At 36.6% G+C, this 20,992-nt stretch overlaps 1 protein-coding gene across 7 annotated transcripts in view; it reads left to right on the forward strand.

Annotated features, from left to right (window-relative positions):
- The window catches only part of ERC1 (ELKS/RAB6-interacting/CAST family member 1), a 370,818-nt gene that overhangs the window by 333,356 nt on the left and 16,470 nt on the right, over nt 1-20,992 (forward strand). For 5 of the 7 annotated variants that reach the window (XM_027857322.1, XM_027857320.1, XM_027857321.1 and 2 more), the window contains one exon: nt 324-512. In XM_027857322.1, coding sequence (XP_027713123.1) covers nt 324-512 — 189 coding nt within the window. Of the gene's footprint in view, nt 1-323; nt 513-20,992 lie in introns of those variants that run through there. The other 2 variants (XM_027857325.1, XM_027857326.1) reach the window with 1 other exon arrangement.

Here is a 20,992-nt window from a genome sequence, read left to right on the forward strand (position 1 = left end):
GCAGGAGGTTTAGGAATGTCATCTCTGATTACCAACCCCTGGGTTTGGGGTTTTTGTTAATCCTTTATCTAAATGCAGTTTTTTGCTTCTTGTGTTGATGAAAAGCTCAGCAATCTCTCCTGTCTTCTTTCAGAGTGGTAGAAATGGCAAAATGTGTTGTTTTAATAATTATGTGAAATTAATTGTGATTAGAAGGGCTCGGGTTTGGACAGTTTTATTTACATTTCTGCTTTTGATTGAGGCATATTAGAAAAGAAATTACAAAAGTTGTTTGAATTTTCCCAGTCAGATTGTCCCTGATGGTCCCTATTTTTTCACCTCAGATAATCCAGCCCCTCTTAGAACTTGACCAGAACCGCAGCAAATTGAAGTTGTACATTGGACATCTGACTTCTCTCTGCCATGACAGAGATCCCCTGATTCTTCAAGGACTAACTCCACCTGCCTCCTATCACCTGGACGATGATCGGGCAGCTTGGGAAAGTGAGCTGCAGAAGATGACCCAGGAGCAGGTCAGTTTATAGCTGGACCACCATGAAAACTTATTAAAGTATCATGGCTGTTTATATTGACCCAATGGGGAGCAGCCTGTAGATGCATTACATAGATTCAAGCTTTGTTGCACTAGCTATGGAACAGATGTCACTTTGACTCTGTCTATAAAGCAGTCCCGTGTGGTCTACAAAGGAAAAGAAACAATGCCATTTACGGGTGTTATGAATATGAGGACTGCTTGTTACACTGACCACTTAAGGAAAATCTGAACTGCTGGAGACTTAACATTTATAAGACAGATCGCAAAACCCCAAAACAGTCTTCCTAGGTACATTACTCCATAAAGTAAGTTCTTAGTAGAGGTCTCACAGCCTTTTGAAATGTTGGCTTTTCTGCACAGCAGTAATAGCTAATATATTATCTCATTCATTCTCACAGCCACCCTGTAAGGTAGGTGCAATTGTTATTTCCATTTTACAGATGAAAAAAACTGAGGCTGAGAGGTTAAGTGACTTGTGCAGAGGCACATAATTAGTAAGTGTTTGAGGCAAGATTTAAACTTGTCTTCTTGACTTTAGGTCCAGCATTTTGTCCACTTAGCTTCTGTAGGTGTACCAGATGGCCTTCTCTGCCAACATTTATCTAGAAAAATCTGATGTTGCTCTTCTTCTGTGTCTTAAAATCGGAAAAAGAAGCTTTCTTGAGAGAAGGGACTACTTTGTCTTTGTATCACTGGAGCCTATCATAATGCCTTGCACAAAGTAAGCAATTTACGAGATGCCAGCTGAATTAAATTGAAGGCGTAGCTGGAAGGGGAGATTGAACACACATGAAAAAGGGAGCAGGCAGAGAGGTGACAACACTGGGGAGCAAACATAAAGGCTTTTATTAGCAAAATCAGAATGAAAAGGACGCTGTGAAGAGACAGAGGGAATAAGTGGGGTCTGAGGCAGATAGATATTACAAGGTAGAGAGAGAAAGCAGAGATGGGGCAGGAAAGGGAGTGCGTTCTAAAGCCAGGGACAGATAAGGAGCTGGGAGGTGGGGTTGTGTTTAAGCTGTGATTGCAAGCATTCTGCCTTCAGAGTTAGGCACAGGCTATTATCCACAGAACCTCAGTGTTTGAAGGGAACTCAGGTGACGTAGGCCAGCTCATGCCTGAATGAGAATACCCTCCACACATACCTAATGTGTGATCATCCTGCTTTGGCTTTGAGGCCTTCCATGAGAAGAAGCCTACTGTTTCCTAAAGCAACCCTTTTCTCTTTTGGATAGCATTAATTGTTAGGAAATTTTTCCTTATATCAAGTTTAAGTTTATCTCTTTGTACCTTGTACCCTCTGCTCCTGGTTCTGCTCTTTGAGGCCAAACAAAACCAACCTCTTTCACATGACAGCCTTTCAGATATTTAAAGACAGCTGTCACATTATAAATTTGCTAAAGCTTTAGGAGGTTCCCATACACATTGACATATTGGAGCTGGCCATTTTTCCTAATTAATAAGTATTTTCCCATTTAGTTTTTAACTTTTGTTAAGAAAATGGTGCTTTAAAGGTTAAAAAATAAACATACAAAAAGAACCCTCTTGTTATATAATATTGGAAACTACAGATAAAAATCCACAAGTCAAAAAATGTAATCTCAGTGTTTTAATGGTTTTACTCACTTCCCTATAATGTACATATTACCAAATAATATATATATATTTAACAATCTAGCTCATCGTCCTCCTTGTCCTAATTGGTGAAAGCTCACAATGACTAGCCTGCCCCACTCACCAAACCATGCTTCAGCCCACCTTGGTGCTTTTGCACTGCAGCTCAATTTATTTACCTACCTTTCCATTCTCTACTCTGGGACAGTACTCAAACTGATACTAACATTGCTTCTAGAAACCATTTGCTTCCTAAATTAAAACACTCTTCCCTCACCACCTCTCGCCTATTTAAATTATCTCCACCTATTGGAATGTAAATTCCTTGAGGGCGAGGATCATCTCTCTTTAGTATTTCTGTATGTACCACTTAGCCAGTGTCTGGCATATAGTAAGCACTTAATAAAAGCTTTTTCACTCGTTCATTCACTTCATTTGCTTTATATGAAAACTACACTGTTCTCAGAGTTCTATTTTAGTGTATCTGTATGATGTTATAATAAATTTATTCCTTTAGAGAGAGGGAAAAAATGAAAATAATGTTTTCACTTGTTTCCCCTCAATTAAAAAGAATTACTTTTTAAAGTTTTATTTTATTTCCAAAATCTCTCACTCTCCATCTTCCTCCCCCTTCCCCTATTGAGGTGAAATCCATGCTCAGTAATGTTTCTTGTAAAACTGTTTAAAAGAAAAAAAAAAAAAGCCCACTACAACTATATATAGCCATACAAAACAAATTCTCACATTAACCATGTCCCAAAAATAGAAAGAAAGAAGGAAAAGAATTTGCTTCAGACTGCACTGAGTCCATCACTTCTTTATCTGGAGATAGATACATGGAATCTTTTGTCATTGAAGTTCCTACAGCTTTCAGAGTTGATTGTCCTGATGGTGTTGTTGTTACTGTATAAAATTACTCTCTTGATTTTGCTCACTTCCCTCTGTACTAGTTCAAATGAGAATTCCCAGGTTTTTCTGAAACCATTCCTTTCATCATTTCTTATAGCACACTAGTATTCCATCACATTCATATAACCACAACTAGCCATTCCCCAATTGATGGACATCCAAAGGAAAATATGTATAGCTTTTTTTTTCTTTATTGCTAATAGGTACTTAGTGAAAATGTAACTAAAGACTTACTGAAAATACTGGTGCACATGGACAATCAGTATTAAAGGTCATTCTCTTTTGAAGAGAATTTCTTCAAATCTTGCAAAAAACTAAAGCCTGTTAAAGAAGGAATAGTCACAGCAAAGCATGTTAATATTTGTTGTTTTTTGAGTTATTTGCACTTGAAACCACTTGTCAATTGAAAGGGGGAAATGGTATTTTTTTCCAGGCCTGCAACTCATATATACCTGGGTGTATTTAATTCAGACTTTCCTAGGCAGGGGAAAATAACCTTTGGAACAAGATCAAGCATGGGAATTTTCAACCCAAGAAGATTTTTTAAAGAAAGTTACAAGTGAATGAAGCCAGAGATTCATAATGAAAATGCCCTTGTGGGCTAGGTGTTGGCAGATGCCGTTGCCAGCACTAGCTCTTGGGCCTTCTTTCAGGTTTCCTCTTAGCACCATCATGTTTCTCTCGACTAAGAATGGTCGTTCATTATTGAGATTACAGTTTCAGCCAGGCCGTGTTCTATCTTCATGCTCAGTAATGTTTCTTCTGAAACTGTTTTTTCCCATTTTAAACCACACAACAAGAAGAAACAGATTTTAAGAAGTTTCAGTGCCTAAATCTTCCCTCCCTCAATTCAACCAAATTACAGTTTTCTTCACCACCTGTCCAATTCCTTGGCATGATGGAAGTTGAAGATTCTGACTCTGGGGAAGTTTTGTTTTTGTCTTTGCCTGTCTACTGTTTACATCATGACAGAGCCATAGACAAAGTAGCATTTAAAAATTAATAAAGTTGCAAAAATGGGAAAGTTGCAGCTGCCACCACCATCATAGGCTTTTCCTTATTTCTAGAACATTGTTGTGTTATCACTTAACTGAATGAATAATCAAACTGCTTTTCTGATTTAGTCCCCCAACCAGTGAACTGAAAAGGTAGAGTTTTGAAGGGATGGAAGAATTAATAATAACGACCTTTAACATTACAGAAAGGTTTATCTTTGGGAGATAGCACTATCATGGCTAGAATTAGATTTTTGAAGGACTAAGGTGCCCAACATTTGGATGATAGCTTAATATTTTTTAAATTCATTTACAGGGAAGATGCCTCCTCAGGGTCAACCATTTCAGGCACTCTGTGTTTGCCATTTGTTGTCCCCTTTCTTCTAGTCTTCCAGATTAGGAACCAGATTCTTTTCTATTCTCTATCCCCTATACCCAATCTCCTGTCAAATGCAGTTGTTTCTTTTATCCATATATCTCTCAGATTTTCCCTTTCATCACCACAGCCACTAAACAGGTCTATACCTACTAACCAGCACCCTGATTACTGCAGTAACCTTTAGTCGGTCAGCCAAACTCCAGGCTCTCCTTACCCCTACACCTCTAAATTCATTCTACACTCTGAAGCGAGGCTGCTTTTCTAAGTTAATAGCAACCCACAAGGATCCTTCTCATGCATAGATCAGTGGCCTCATTTCTATTTTGAGTCTGATACCACTGCCCTACAACACCAAGGACAGTATTGCATAGAAGGAATGTTCTCTATCTTAGAACCTAACACAGATACCTAACCTAGGGCTGGTTGGCCTACAGAATCTCATAAATGCAGTCCTTCAATTTGTGATTCCTTGCAAGATATGGGATTGCTGTGTTTGAATAGTCTTTTCCTTCCCCCTCCTTCAACAGCCCTACATTGATTCTATTGGAGCATGCAAACCTGTATTTTAATGTTTTCTTCACATTATAAACTCAAAATATAAAAATGAACAAAAGGACAGGGTCTGGAGGTGAATTGAAGCTGTTGTATTGGAGCTTCTCACATCTTCTGGTTCCAACTTAGAGTTAATGTTTACATAAAGCTCTCTTTATCCAAAACTCTAAAACTCTGCTTACTTAGACAGCTGGAGTAGATTAAGCTTCGCTGGGGGAGAGAACATACTCTAACATTTCAACTATACATTCCTGTAGAGAATACATACAAGACAAATATGTAAAAATCAACTCATTGCACAAGCATTTATAGACGTTCTGGGTGCTAACTGGCAGATGTTGCTTTATTTGAGCTTACCTTGATAGAGAATTAGAAGCCTGAGAAGTTTATATAATAATTTTAATGCCCTTAAGACAGACAGCATGAAAACCACCAGAATTCTTTCTGCTTCTCCAGTTTGGAACATTTCTTTCTCATCTAGGTAAAATTGGACCACCAGCTATGTTCAGAATATATCAGGACAATCTTATGTAGATTGTGTGTGTGTGTACATGTCTACATATGTATTCTCTAAGGACATTAAGATTTCTCATTTTAGAATTTTTGTTAGGTTTTCATTAAGTGCTGTTCATTTTTGAGTTTAGGTCTCATATGGCACATACTTTCATAAGGAATGTAAGTAATAGATCCAAATGAGTTTGGAAGTTCTTACCATATACAAAGAAGCTCCAGTGTATGCAAATATAATTTTTTGGTAAAAATGACAGAGTTATTAGAAAGCTTTGTTTGGAGTAAAAATAAAATCCCAGAAAGCAGTAGAGAAATTAAGTCTAAAGATTGGTGCAACATAAAAATCTATTCAGAAAATGTAGTGATTGTTGCTGTCTTTGGTCATGGGGTTATTTAAAGTTGGCAAAACAGTATTCGTTTACTCCAACCAAAATATTCTCCATTTTTTTTTCAAGTTGTAGGATTGCTTAACTCTGTCCAACTTTTGATCTCTTGATTTTTCTCTGTCCTAGCACTGTAACTTTCTTCCTATGAATAGATCAGTAAAATTTCTGCCCCCAAAACCCCAGCAGTGCCAACTTTTCCCATCACGTGTTAGCATTTTGGCCAGAATCAGTATGGCAGACTCTGTACCTAGCTTTGTATTTTCTGTTGCTTTGGATTGCTCAGGCATGCGTGGAAAATTCTGACCACCACTGTGATCAAGTCTCAAATTTTTTTGATAAATTCAACAAATATGTATTAATCACTTACCATATATGAAGGCAGTTAGATTGATAGAGTGCTGGGCCTGAAGTCAGGAAGACTCATCTTCCTGAGTTCAGATGTGGCCTTAGATACTTACTAGCTGTGTGACCATAGGAAAGTCATTTAACCCTATTTGCCTCAGTTTCCTCATCTAAAAAATGAGCTGCAAAATGAAATGGCAAGCCACTCCAGTATGTTTGCCAAGAAAACCTCAAATGGGGTAATAAAGAATTGGACATAACTGAAAAATCCTCAAACACATACCACATACAAGGTACAGCACTTAGCTAGAGATACAAAGACAAAAAAAAAATAGTCCCTTGCTTCAAGAAGCTTGCATTCTAGTATAGGAATATAGCAAATATGTAATTAAGTAAATACAAACTACATACAAAGTAATTTAATGAGGAAAGCAGTGCCTGTAAGTGAGAGGATCAGGAAAGGCCGCATGCTATAGGAGGCGAGGTTGATTGGAACTAAGAGTGTGTGAAGGAGAGTCATATGAAAAAAAGATCAGAAAGGTAGGGGGAAATCTTTGTTGTTATTCTCTGTGTTCTGAACCAAGAGAACAGTTTTTAACAGTTTCTATTTCAGGAATCATCCCTAATTGTATCAGTGTCAGGTTTGATGTATTTCTACACCAAACTCTGTGTGTGTGTGTGTGTGTGTGTGTGTGTGTGTGTTTTCAACCCTCCTTTGTGCATTTCAGATAAAAGTGAGGTTCATCATCCATGTTTGTATACTCTTCTTTCCACACTCCTCTTTTAGGGGAAGTAGCAAAATCTGCTTTCTTCTTCATGTTTTCTACATTAGTGTATTCCTCCTCTTCCATTTCTTAGCACCCTAAGAATAGAATCAATTGCCTCCCCCAATCAGGAGCTCTGTTTTTCTTATTGAACTCCCTCAATAGCCTTTGAAGACATGAAAGTTCCTAAGGGAAATATGTTTCTTCTTCCCCCAGTTAGAATGTTACCACTCCATCATCATATACTTCTTTCTACTTGCTCACATAAATTGACCTTTCTAAGTTGTTTCTGAACTTTGAATTTAAGGAATTAGATTTACCATAATTTTTTATACTGGAGCATGTTCTCTTTGATTTACTCATCTCTCCAGCTTCAGTTCTTGAATTGGGCTTTGTACCAGATCCAGGCTTCATTCTTTACTGACTAATTTTGAATGGGGTGGTTGACCCTACTTGATCACAACCTGGGTCCCCTTGGTTCTTTCACTCACCTGCACCAGACCCTCCCCTCACCCAGATCCTTGAGGTTGTATCTGCTGGAACTTCAGGTCTGCTTTCTCAGGACAAGGTGTCAAGATAGCCTGGGTTGTCTTGGTCTGAGTACTAACTATTGCTGGTCCTAGGGGCTTCCACGGTCCCTACCCTTTGGCTTTCTCACCACCACGGGGCTTTCTCAGAAGAGCCTTCTGATCATTGTTGAGTGGTCCATCATTGGTTGCACAGGTAGGCTAGCTTGCACTGGCATTGGCTTTGCTGGAGGAGATGGGAAAAGATGACTTTTTGTGCAGTTCTGGGTTGGAAAAAGTCACCTAGTAGTTTCTCATTGGATTTATTAATATTCATTCAATTTGATGTAAACTTCAGGATTTGGGGTATGTGGGATCTGGGTGGCCTTCTTCCTATTCAGGCAGCCTCCTTGGCACATCTTCTATGTATGGTTAAAATTTCATTGGTGTTCTCTTCTTTTTTTCCTGTTTTTTTCTTTGCATCATTCTTATTATCCATCAGTTCGAAAAATAGAAACATTCCGTTGTAGCCAATAAGCACAGTCAAGTAAAACAAATCTACACATTGTCTATATTTCTTACTGTATCTTTAATCCATTGCCTCACAGCCAAGAGATGGAAAGCATGCTTCATCATCAGTCATCTGAAGTCGTGATTGATTATTGGATTGATCAGAACTCTAAAGTCTTTGAAAGTTCTTTTCCTTTACATTACTGTGGTCATTGTGTAAATTGTGCTCCTGATTCTGCTCACCTTACTCTGCCTATTCCCAGGTTTTTCTGGATTGGTCATATTTATCATTTCTTATGGTTTAATAATATTCCATTATATTCATATTGTTCTTCAGCCATTTCCCAATTGATAGACACCCTTTTTGTCTAAAAACCTTTTCTACAACAAAATATACTATTATGATTATTTTTGTACATATAGGACTTTTATCTCTGTCTTTGACCTCTTTGGGTTATATGGCTAATAATGGCATTGCTTGGGCAGAGAGTACATATACACAGTTTGACTTTGGGATCGAATTCCAAATTTCTTTCCTAAATGGTTGGACTAATTTACAGTTCCACCAATAGTGCACTAGTGTGCATATCCTACCACAAACGTTCCAACAATTGCCATTTTCATCTTTTAACATCTTTGCCAATTAAATGAGCGTAGAGCTTCAGTGTCAGTTTTCATTTTTCTTCTTAGTGTTTTGAAGTATTTTTTCATATGGTTATTGATGGCTTGCATTTTTCAAAATTGTGTATTCATATCCTGTGACAATTTATCCGTTGTGGAATAGATCTTGTTCTTGTATATTTGTAATAATTCCGTATGTGTTGGGGGGATTGCATATGTTTATATACTTATAGACAAGTAGATATATATAAAATTATGCTTATATATACTTGTACTTATATACTTATACATACCTATATACTTACACATCCTATACATTGTTTTGATTTGAAAGAAACCTTGCAAATCAAAGAATACATTTTAAAATTTGAACACAAAAATAACATTGAATTAATAAATAAAACCATGACCTTTTTTTAAAGAAAACTAATAATATAGCTTATCTAATTTTAAAAGAATAAAGAAAACCAAATTGCAAAAGTATTAAATACACAGGTTAAACAGAACAAGAAATAGAGAAATAAATAACCTAATTCCAGAAAAAGAAATTGAACAATCCATAAATGAAATCACAAAAATACCTCTCCACGATCATGTTTTTTTACAAGTGAATTGTATATTCAAAGAACTAATGATTTCAGTATTACATAAACTCTTTGCAATAGTAAAAAAAAAAAAAAAAGAAGGGATCCTTCCAGAGCAAATAATCAGAAATTACCTTGCCAACAAAATGGACAACTTAGATGAATGGACAGATATTATATGTGTATATATAAAATACCCTGATTAATAGAATAAGAAATAGAGAATTTAAATAACCTGGTTTCATAAAAGTAAATTGAACAAGATAGATTAACTCCCAAAGAAAAAACTTCAAGACCACATGACTTTATAAGAAATTTCTATCAAACATTCTAAGAATTAATTCCCATATTACATAATCTGTTTGCAAAAATAGGAAAAAAAAAAGGTTTCTACCAAAATCTTTCTGTAATACAAGTATGATCTGAATAGCTCACCAGGGAGACACAAAATGGAGAATGAAAAATATCGACCAATATCCTCAGTGACTATTTGGGCAAAATATTAAGTAAAATATTAGCACTGAGGATATAACAGCATATTAAAAAGATTATGACCTGTTGGATTTATATCAAGAGTGCAGGTTCAATATAAGGAGATCAATAAGTATAAGAAACCATAATAATAAAATAACAATAAAATTTATCAAAAGGTGCTGAGAAAAACTTTTGACAAAATACCTCCATTTTAAAGTCAAATATTAAACAGTATAGGTATAAACAAACCTTTCCTTAGGATAGTAAAAAGTATTTCAGGGCCACTAGGTGGCACAGAGGATAGAGCACCGGCACTGAAGTCAGGAGGACCTGAGTTCAAATCCGGCCTCAGACACTTAACACTTACTAGCTGTGTGACCTTGGGCAAGTCACTTAACCCTATTGCTTAGCCCTCCCTCCACCCCCAAAAAAAGTATTTCCCTGAAACCAAGGGCCAGCGTTAAGGTGAATGAAAGAAGAACAGAGATTTTTCCAGTAAGGACAGAGGTAAAGCAAGGATGTCCATTATCAGCATTACCATTATTGGATACATTATTAGAAATGCTAACTATAATGATAAATTAAGGAAAAGAAATTGAAGAAATGAGGAGTTTAGGGGTAACCTGTATAAAAAACTGATTCATATATATATAAGAATGAGAGCGCTTCCTCACTAAATAAATAATGAAAGAATATGTATATGCAGTGTTCAAAGGAAGAACTGCAAGCTATCAATATTCATAGGAAAAAATACTCCAAATTGTTAATTAGACAAATGAAAATTAAATCAACTCTGAGGTTCTTCCTCACTCATGATATTTGCAAAGATGACAATAATAATAACAATATCTAGCATTTATATAGTACTTGAAGGTTTCCAAAGTACTTTGTTCCAAAAGGCTATTGTTATCTCCATTTTAAAGATGAAGAAATTGAGACGGGCAAAGATTAAGTGACTTGCCCGGAGTCACACAGCTGGAAGTATCTGAGACTCAATTTGAATTCAGGTCTTCCTAACTCCAGATACAATGTTCTTTCCAGAACACCACAATAAATATAAAAATAGAAAAATGACAGTTACTGGGGCTGCAGGAAGACAGGCACAATAATGTACTGTTGATGGAACTATGACTTAATCCAGCCTTCCCAAAAAAATTTTTTTGGAACCATACTCACAAAATTACTAAACTGTTCATGCGTTTTGACCCAAGAATGTCACTACTAAGTACTTCACTCCAAAGAAAGCAAAGATAGAGGGATAAGCTTATGTGTACAAAAATATTTCTATTTGTCATAGTAAAGAACTGGAATTTAAGGGAGTGTCTCTTAATTGGAGAATAACTCATCAAACTATGATACACAAACATAATGGAATATTATAATGCCATAAGAAATGATGAAAGAAATTTCAGGGAAACATGGGAAGACTTGTATGAGCTGATGAAGAGTGAAAGTGAGCAGAAATGAGAAATCTATTAATATAATAACATTTTGAAGAAAAACAACTTTAAAAAGCTTAATAAATAAATAAAATAACTAACTCCAGAAAACCCCAGTGATGAAGCATGCTACCCACCTGATATGTGACAGATAGGTAATTGTCTCTAGGTATACAAGACATGCATTATTAGAAATAACCTGACTATGCTTATTTGTTTTTCCTTTTTTTTTTTTCCCAATGAGAAGATGTTTGGAGAGAGAGGGTGGCTAGTAATAGCATTATCAAAAAAAGAAGAAAAGGTGATCACTGAAACATTTTTTAAATGTACACAAGCAGGACAACTTTGAAATAATATTGGATTTTATTGTATATTTGAAAAGAAAATCAGGTTGTATCTAATAGAGATTTGTAGTTTTGTGTATAATCTTCATGGTCTGCTCTACTTTGTACGTGGAAATGCTCATTTTATTTGGTCTTTAAAATCATAATTTTTTTAATTGAGGATTTATAGAACACATTAATTCCCTAATTTCACAAAGAGGCAAGAGGATGGGATCTTCACAGGTACAGATATTAAGAGCGCATACGCAAACACACACACACACACACACACACACACTATCATTTTCATAGCTGTAAGTGATTGTGTCACCTATACAATGAAGTGAGTCCATATTTTTAGGTTTCCTGTGACTCTTTTGCTCACGCTCAGCCATAATATAGTTTTCTTACAACAATAAACTTACATTGTTCAGCTTGTCACCAGTGCTCACATAGGTAGAAAAAGTGATTATAACTAACTCAGAACATAATATTCTTGTGTCAGCCACCTACTTTGAATAAATTGTATGCTTTGTTGATTTCAGAGGCCCTGAGTAGATTCAAAGAAACTAAATCTAGGCTATTTAATTATTTGGATGGCAAAATACTATGTACGCACGCAAGTGCGTGTATGTGCACACACACACACACACAGAGTTTTGTACACTTAAAAAAACTTCATGTTTGTGGATAGCTGTATACAGATTGCATGCATGATTGCATTACATGATTTTCATTCTTTTGGTTCCTCATCTCTGGATTTCAGTAAAGACATCCAATTCACATGATTCATTCAGAGCCCCTTGATTATTAGCTGTGATCTTGTTAAGTCTCAAGAAACTGTAGTTGGGCAAGATCAAGATTTAGATGATGTTCATCTAATAAAATCTGATATTATGTATCTGAGGTACATGAGAAAGCTGCCTTTATTTTATCATCGTGGGAATTTCTGCATTCAGTTCAAGTTATATATCTTACTTCTCCATCCAGGTCTTATTAGGGATCATATTAAAATTCCTTTACAGTGTTAATTGAGCACCTGTGATGTGCAAAGCACTGTTAGACACAGAGGAAAGAATAACACGAGTCCCCTCTGCTTCTTAGAACCCTTATTAAATGAAGCTTCAAGTTTCAGCTCAAGGTTTATCTCCTAATCCTTGCCTGGTTCCTCCAGCTTTAGTGTGCCCTCCCTCCTCAGATTACTTTGTATTTACTTACCTGTTTATATTTTGTGTCCTGCCAGTGGAATACAAGCTTCTTGAAGGCAGGGACTATTCTCATTTTTCTCTTTGCATTTCCAATGTTTAGCATAGTGTGGCTAATAGTATGGCACATAAAATATATTTGATAAATTATTCTTTTATTGAATAAATCAGTCAGTAAACATTTATTAAGCACTTACTATGTGCCAAGCCCTGTGCTAAGCCCTAGAAACACAAAGTAAAAGACAATCCTTGCCCTCAAGGAGTTCATAATCCAAATGGGGGAGAAAATATGCAAATAACTATGTACAACAAGCTATATACAGGATGAATTGGGAAGAATCAACAGAAGGAAAGTACTAGAATTAAGAGGGATCAGGAAAGCCTTCTTGTAGAAACTGGGATTTTAGCTGGGACTTGAAGAAAGCCAGAGAAGCCAGGAAGCAGAGTTGAGAAGGGATACCATTCCATGCATGGGGGCAGCCAATGTCAGGGAAACATGGGAAGACTTGTATGAGCTGATGAAGAGTGAAAGTGAGCAGAAATGAGAAATCTATTAATATAATAACATTTTGAAGAAAAACAACTTTAAAAAGCTTAATAAGTAAATAAAATAACTAACTCCAGAAAACCCCAATGACGAAGCATGCTACCCACCTGATATGTGACAGATAGGTAATTGTCTCTAGGTATACAAGACATGCATTATTAGAAATAACCTGACTATGCTTATTTGTTTTTCCTTTTTTTTTTTTCCCAATGAGAAGATGTTTGGAGAGAGAGGGTGGCTGGTAATAGCATTATCAAAAAAAGAAGAAAAGGTGATCACTGAAACATTTTTTAAATGTACACAAGCAGGACAACTTTGAAATAATATTGGATTTTATTGTATATTTGAAAAGAAAATCAGGTTGTATCTAATAGAGATTTGTAGTTTTGTGTATAATCTTCATGGTCTGCTCTACTTTGTACGTGGAAATGCTCATTTTATTTGGTCTTTAAAATCATAATTTTTTTAATCGAGGATTTATAGAACACATTAATTCCCTAATTTCACAAAGAGGCAAGAGGATGGGATCTTCACAGGTACAGATATTGGTAAGAGCGCATACGCAGACACACATACACACACACACACTATCATTTTCATAGCTGTAAGTGATTGTGTCACCTATACAATGAAGTGAGTCCATATTTTTAGGTTTCCTGTGACTCTTTTGCTCACACTCATCCATAATATAGTTTTCTTACAACAAGCCGGGGTTTGATCATTAAAGAATAGCTGAATGAATGTACCACAAGAGAGATGCAGTGGACTCTCACTTCTAGGCTGATGTCTGAGCGCAACTATATTTATAAATTAGAAAGTATCTGAAACATTTCTTCTGCCTAAGTTCCCTCCAGTTAGTTGGGGGAAGATACCAGTGACAGTACATTCAGTTAGAAAACTTGAAAAAAAATTAAACTAGATGTAGCCGTAATTCACCCTGTGCTTAACGCATAGCTAGCAGTAGAGGCACCGTCAGTTATAAGTGGAATTCCCCAACCTGAGACTAGCAGTATCATGTCCTAGTATGTTCAGAACAGGACTTATTCAGATACAGCCCGAAGAGTAGAAGTCTGTTAGTATCACTTTCTGAGGTCCAGGCTTAGGGCTAAGGATAAGATACCTGTTATTCATGCAATACTTGTGTTCTTCCTGCAACCAGGATTGAACTCCTCTGAGGAATATTACAGAGGATCCCAAACCCATTCCTTGTCCTTGTTTAATCTATACTTGGCTTAGAAAACAGAATTGTTTCTTCTCTCTGTCCACATCTTCGTCTTTCCCCTGTGTCTCTTTTTAAAAGCTGCTTATAATCCTTTGTCCCTGCCATGTAATTCACATCCTAGTCCTCCTATTTTTAAACCACCCTCTGCTCCAACATGAAATACTTGCTCTGTGTTGGGTCTAACACGTCTTCAACTTTGAACAAAGGATTGTAGGAGCCTCTTTTGGCCTGAATTTTGTTTGCATGAGCTTGCACTGGACTTTCAGGACTTCTAAAATATGAATATGTAATGTATTCATTTTATAATCCCTTAATTTATGGAAGTCTTAATATTTTTTGTCATAACTGCATCTTTTCTTTTATGTTCAAAGTATTGCCACAGGAAGGGGCGGGTGTTAACTCCATGCAAAAGTAATTATTTACCATCTTGGAATTTAATGAGCTATTTTGGGAGGCAACTGGGTGGCATAGTGGATAGAGAGAGCGCTGGACTTGGAATCAGGAAGCTCTGAATTAAAATCCTAGCTAAGGCACGAGCTGTCTGACCCTGGGCAAGTCAATTAACTCTCAGCCTCAGCTTCATCATCTATAGAATGGGAATTATAATAGCACTTCTCTTCGTAAGGTGATTGTGAGGATCAAGTGAGATTTTGCATGTAAAATACTTTACAAATTATTACCATTTCTAAATTACTTCAAATCCATTGCAAAAATGATCTTAACTCTCCAATAGTATTGGAGGAGAAATCAATTCTTATGAATGTCAGATAACATGGAAGTGATTAGGACAAGTACTATTTGTGTAAACTGACAGTAGTAAGATTTAAGAATTGTGGAAATGGTCACTAATCCTAACCAATCCTAATAGTTAAATTCAGTTTTCTGTTTACCTTCCCATATCGTTCCATTGTACTGTTCTTACTGGAAGAGTCCAGAAGCAACACAATTTTGAATATTCTCAAAACCACAATACTTCTATGATGATTCATCCCCAAATTATGAATGACTTACATAATATACAACCAGCCCCTGCCACTTGAAAGCCAGCTGCCCTTGAGCTACTGAAATTGCCACCAAAGCTGTCACCTTTTCCTCTGCTCTGTCTTTCCCCTATTGCTAGAATCTTCATCCTTTCTCCTAGCCACTAAGGCTACCATCAGAGCCATCTCCAGTCATCCTGATCTATATCTTGCCACTAGACCCAGATGGCTGCAGAGGAGAAAGTGAGGCTGGTGACTTTGCACAGCCCTCCCTCACTTAAATCCAATTCACTTGCAAGTCATGGCATCACCTTCCTGACCTCATGGTCCTCTTCCAGAACAGAGGACAAAACAACAACAGCAAGGTCACCATGGAAGTATTCTGGCCGCTGCTACTATAGTTCAACAAAAGTCCCACTGCTTGCTGTAGGGGAGTATGAGGACACAGACTCCACATGGGGAAAGTGTGACTTTAGCTTTATCCTAACCTAGCCCCATCTGGGCTTTTCTTCTTCAGCTTTGCCTTACTCAATCCAATACTATTGACCAACACCTTAAGGCTCTTGTCAGTGGCCCCTTCACATCTGGACGGTTGCCAGCAGTCCAGATTTGTTTTCCAGAGTATTCCACTTCTCCTAGATTCTCCTGATTGAAGTGTGGATACTCCACCCCATTCCATGTAATGCACAGCAAGAAAAGTTGGATTTTTCTAAAAAATTCTTCTAGCACATAAGTGAATTGAGGTAATTAAAAAAAATTGAAGGATACAGAATTGTCTAGTTTCAGAACATAAGAACCTATAGTCTAAGTTATCCATAGAGGTCAGTATGAACTTCTGGGACTTATTAGCTTTTCATTAACTCATTGTAAATTTTCATCAGTATTCTCTAATCGTTCCCATTTACTTTTCCTCCTACATGGGTAATACTTTGTGCCTTTGGTTCCACTTTTTTCATTTTGCATCTTTTTATAAATCTCTTTCCATGTTTTATTATATTCTTCACATTTCTTGACTTTTAACAGTACTATAGTGTTCCATTATATTGGGGTGCCTATGATTTCATCAGGGGAAACCCCAGTATAGAAATTCCAAGAATACAACTTATACTTCTACTCTGAGAATATTACCTTGGAACTGAGCAGTAAAGTAACTTGCCAATGACCACACACCTAATATATGTTAAAGGAAGGACTTGGACCAAAATATATTCAAGCATTCCTCTATTATTGGAAATTTAAATTGGTTAAAGGTTTGGGGTTACAACCATTACAAATGATGCTGTTATGAAAATCTTTGAACAGGTAGCTCCTTTTGTTCTTTTTGCTAATACTTTCAAAGTATAATCACCAAAATAAAATTATCAAGTTGAAGGGTATAATCATTTTTGTTAAATTTTATTTTGAACTGCCAGATTCCTCTCCAGAACAATTTGACAAGTTTGCAATTCCACCAACAGTTAATGAGCATGTTTTTTGGCATTTAATTATTTTGTAATTTTAATTTGCATCTTTTTTATTTTTGGTGAGTTTGAATACTTTTTTCAAATAATTATTAACCATTTCAATATCCTGTTTTGAAAATTGCTTATTTTAATCTCTTGTGGACTGGGGATTTATACCCTTTATGTATTTTCAAGAATTTCATATATATATTTAGAGCTAGGTGGCTCAGTGGATGGAGTGCCAGGCCTGGAGTTAGGAAAACTCATCTTCCTGAGTTCAAATGTGACCTCAGACACTAGCTGTCTGACCCTGTGCTAGTCACTTAACCCTGTTTACCTCAGTTTTCTCATCTGTAAAATCAGTTGGAGAAGGAAATAGCAAACCAGTGTCTTTGCCAAGAAAACCCCAAAGAGTTGAACATGACTAAAAAATAATAGTACAACAACAAATATATTTTATGACAGTGTTTTATTTATCAAATTTATAATAACTTTTTCAGTCTACGTTTTTATTTTGATTATTTTTTTGTTATACATTTTAAAAAATGTTAATGTAATCATAGCTTGCTCAACTTGAAGTCAGAAAAACCTGGCTTCAAATTCTACTTCAAACAAACCTTACTAGCTGTGTTACCCTGAACAATTCATTTAACCTCAATCAATCAGTAAACATTTATTAAGTGCCAACTATGTACTACAAAAGAGGCAAAAGGCAGTGTGTCCTCAAGGAGCTTACAATCTAATGGAGGAAACAACATGTAAGCAAATATATACAAAGTAAGTTATGTAATCTTAATATCTCCATACTTCAGCTTCCTCATTGATAAAACGAAAGCTCTCTTCTAGCTCTTAAGTACTCTGATGTCGTCAACCTGACAGGAACCAGCCTCTAACCTGCAAATGACCGAAGCCTAACGGAGCAGGCCAGAGGCAGGTATGTCAGTGATTAAACAGAAGTTTAATTAATATCAGAGTGAGTAAAACACTTGCAAGTGGACGTCGTCCTGAGGAGGAGGGCTTCACATACTGGGGCGAGGTAGTGCTTTATATACATAAAAAAACACAAGTGGGCTGGACCATGACATCATCATTCTTAGGTCTTGAGTAGTGGTTCCCAAAGCAGGCTCATGCATGGACAATGCAGGTGTTCCTGGGTCCTGTGGGAACAGTCTCCAAGTTGATCATCTCATAGTAGGGTATGTACAGAGTTAGCATGGAGGGAGCAAGAGTGCAGTACCTGGTTCAGTTCACTTAGCGGTTACAAGAAGTAGGGATTGGGAGCATGTCATGAGGTGTGATATGGATGATTCTCAGGTCACTACAAAATCTGGGGGGGGCCCTCCAGCAAATCTAAACAGTTATTGATTAATATGAAACATAAATCCCTCAGTGAATACCTGGTTCTGGTCAAAGCAACTTTGCCAGAAGATGAGATTATCCAGAGCACAAAGGATTATTGTTATGTCAAGCTCAGGGCACAGCCTGCTTGCTGGGCCTTAGCTCTGGGAAACAAGGTGTCTCTAAATATCTTGACAATACATGTATATGTATATGTGTATGTGTATCCACATACACACACACACATGCGCGCACACACACACACCCCTGCCATTTTCTTTCATCTCTTTTATTGTTCTTTTTATTTCAATTTGTCATCCAGCTGAGGTATGTGGTATATGTCTGAATCCATTTGATACCAGGTTCCTAACCAATTTCCCTAAGTATGCTTCAGTACTCCCCCCCCAGTTCTTATTTTCTATAGGCTTACCAAGTCCTAATCTTTTATTGATTTGATGTTTGCCATTTCTGTTCTATTCCACTGATCTGTATCTGTATATATATTTTTGCCCAGAACCAGATAGTTTTTGATAATAACTTCTTTGTTGTATATTTTAAAGCCTGAGATTGCAAGAACCACCTTCACCATCAGCTTTTTTCTTGTTATTCTGCCCTTTTATATTTTTGACCATTTATTTCTCCAAAAAAATTTAATCAGAAATATACTCAGTTCTGTGAAGAAAACTTCATGGCATCTTGTTGATATTGCATCAAATATATAAATTAATTTGTGGAGCATTATAATTACTCTGACCTCTCCATGAACACTGAATGCCCTTTCAATTATATAGTTCTTCTGTTATTCAGTCATTATCATCCTGTGGTCCTTATACAGGTCAAATATATTTTTTGTTGTTCATTTGTTCAATCATGTCCACCTCTTCATGACCCCATGGACCATAACACACCAGGCCCTTCTCTCCTCTATTATGTCCCAAAGTCTGTCCAAGCTCATGTTCATTGCTTCCATGATACTGTCCATCTCATCCTCTGCTGTCCCCTTCTCTTTTTGCCTTCAGTCTTTCCCAGCATCAGACTTTACCCATGAGTTCTGTCTTTTCATTATATGGCCAAAGTATTTAAGCTTTAGCTTCAATATTTATCCTTCCAACGAGTAGTCTGAATTGATTTCTTTAAGTACTGACTGATTTGGTCTCCTTACTGTCCAAGGGACAGCAGCACCACAAATCAAAAGCATTGATTCTGTGGTGCTCAGCTTTTCCTATAGTCCATACAGTACTACTGGAAAAACCATAGCTTTGACTATATGAACCATTGTTGGCAAGAAGAAATCCTTGCTTTTTAGTATGCTATCCAGATTTGCCATAGTTTTCCATCCAGGGAGCAAGTATCTTTTAATTTCATGACTGCAGTCGTTGTCTGCAGTAATGTCTGAGCCCAAGAATGTAAAATCTGACACTGCTTCCTTTTCTCCTCCTTTGACTTGCCAGGAAGTGGTGGAACCAGTTGCCATGATCTTGGGGTTTTTTTTAATGTTAAGCTTCAAGCCAGCTTTTACACTGTCTTCTTTCACCCTCATCAAAAGCTTCTTAATTCCCCTTCCCTTTCTGCCGTCAGAGTTGGATGATCTGCATATCTGAGATTGTTGATATTGTTCCCAGCAGCTTTAATTCCAGCTTTTTAATGCATCCAGCCTGGAATTTCGCATGATGTACCCTGAATATAAGTTAAATAAATAAGGTGACAGTATATAGCCTTTTTGTATTCCTTTCTCAATCTTAAACCAATCAGGTATTCCATGTTCAGTTCCCACTGTTATTTCTTGACCAGCATGCAGGTTCCTCAGGAGATAAGTAAAATAATCTGGTACTACCATCTCCTTGAGGACTTGCCACATTTTGTTGTGATCCACACAACCAAAGATTTAGTGTAGTCAGTGAAGCAGAAGTAGATGTTTTTCTGGAACTCACTTGCTTTCTCCATAATCCAATAAATGTTGGCAATTTGGTTTCTAGTTCCTCTGCCTCTTCAAAAACCAGCCTGCACTTCTGGTAATTCTAGGTTCACATATTGCTGAAGCCTAGCTTGCAGAATCTTAAGTGTAAACTTGCTGGCGCATGAAATGAGAGCATTTATGCAGTAATTAATTTGAACATTCTTTGGGATTTCTTTTCTTTAGGATTTTGATGTAAACTGATTTTTTCCAATCCAGTGGTCACTGTTGAATTTTCCAAATTTACTGGCATATTGAAAACAGGACTTTCACAGCATCATCTTTAAGATTTTAAATAGCTCAGCTGGAATTCCATCACTTCCATTATCCTAATTGTTAGCAATGTTTCCTTAAGACCCACTTGATTTCATTCTCCAGGATGTATAGCTTTAGATCAGTGACCACACAATTGTGATTATTTTATTTATTATATTTCTTTTATAGTATTTCTGTATATTCTTGCCACCTCTTCTACTTTTGGTAAGCCTCTGCCATTTTTTCTTTTATCATGCTCATTTTTTGCATGAAACATTCCCTTGATATCTCTCATTTTCTTAAAGAGATCTCTTGTCTTTCCCATTCTGTTGTTTTTCTTCTATTTTCTTGCATTGCTCATTTGAGAAAACCTTCTTATTTCTCCGTGCTATTTTCTGAAATTCTGCATTCAGTTGGGTATATCTTTCCCTTTTTCCTTTACCTTTCACTTTCCTTCTTTCCTCCGCTATTTGTTAAGCCTCTTCAGATAGTCATTTTGCTTTCTCAGTCTTCTTTTTCTGTGATGTTGAATGGTTTGCCTTGGATTTGAACAGATATCATTCTGCATTTTTGAGATTATACCCCAGTGTTGCTTTTCTTACCCTT

This window comes from Vombatus ursinus, unplaced genomic scaffold (genome assembly GCF_900497805.2).
Source record: "Vombatus ursinus unplaced genomic scaffold, bare-nosed wombat genome assembly UNPS02012082.1, whole genome shotgun sequence".
Classification (NCBI taxonomy): Eukaryota; Metazoa; Chordata; class Mammalia; order Diprotodontia; family Vombatidae; genus Vombatus; species Vombatus ursinus.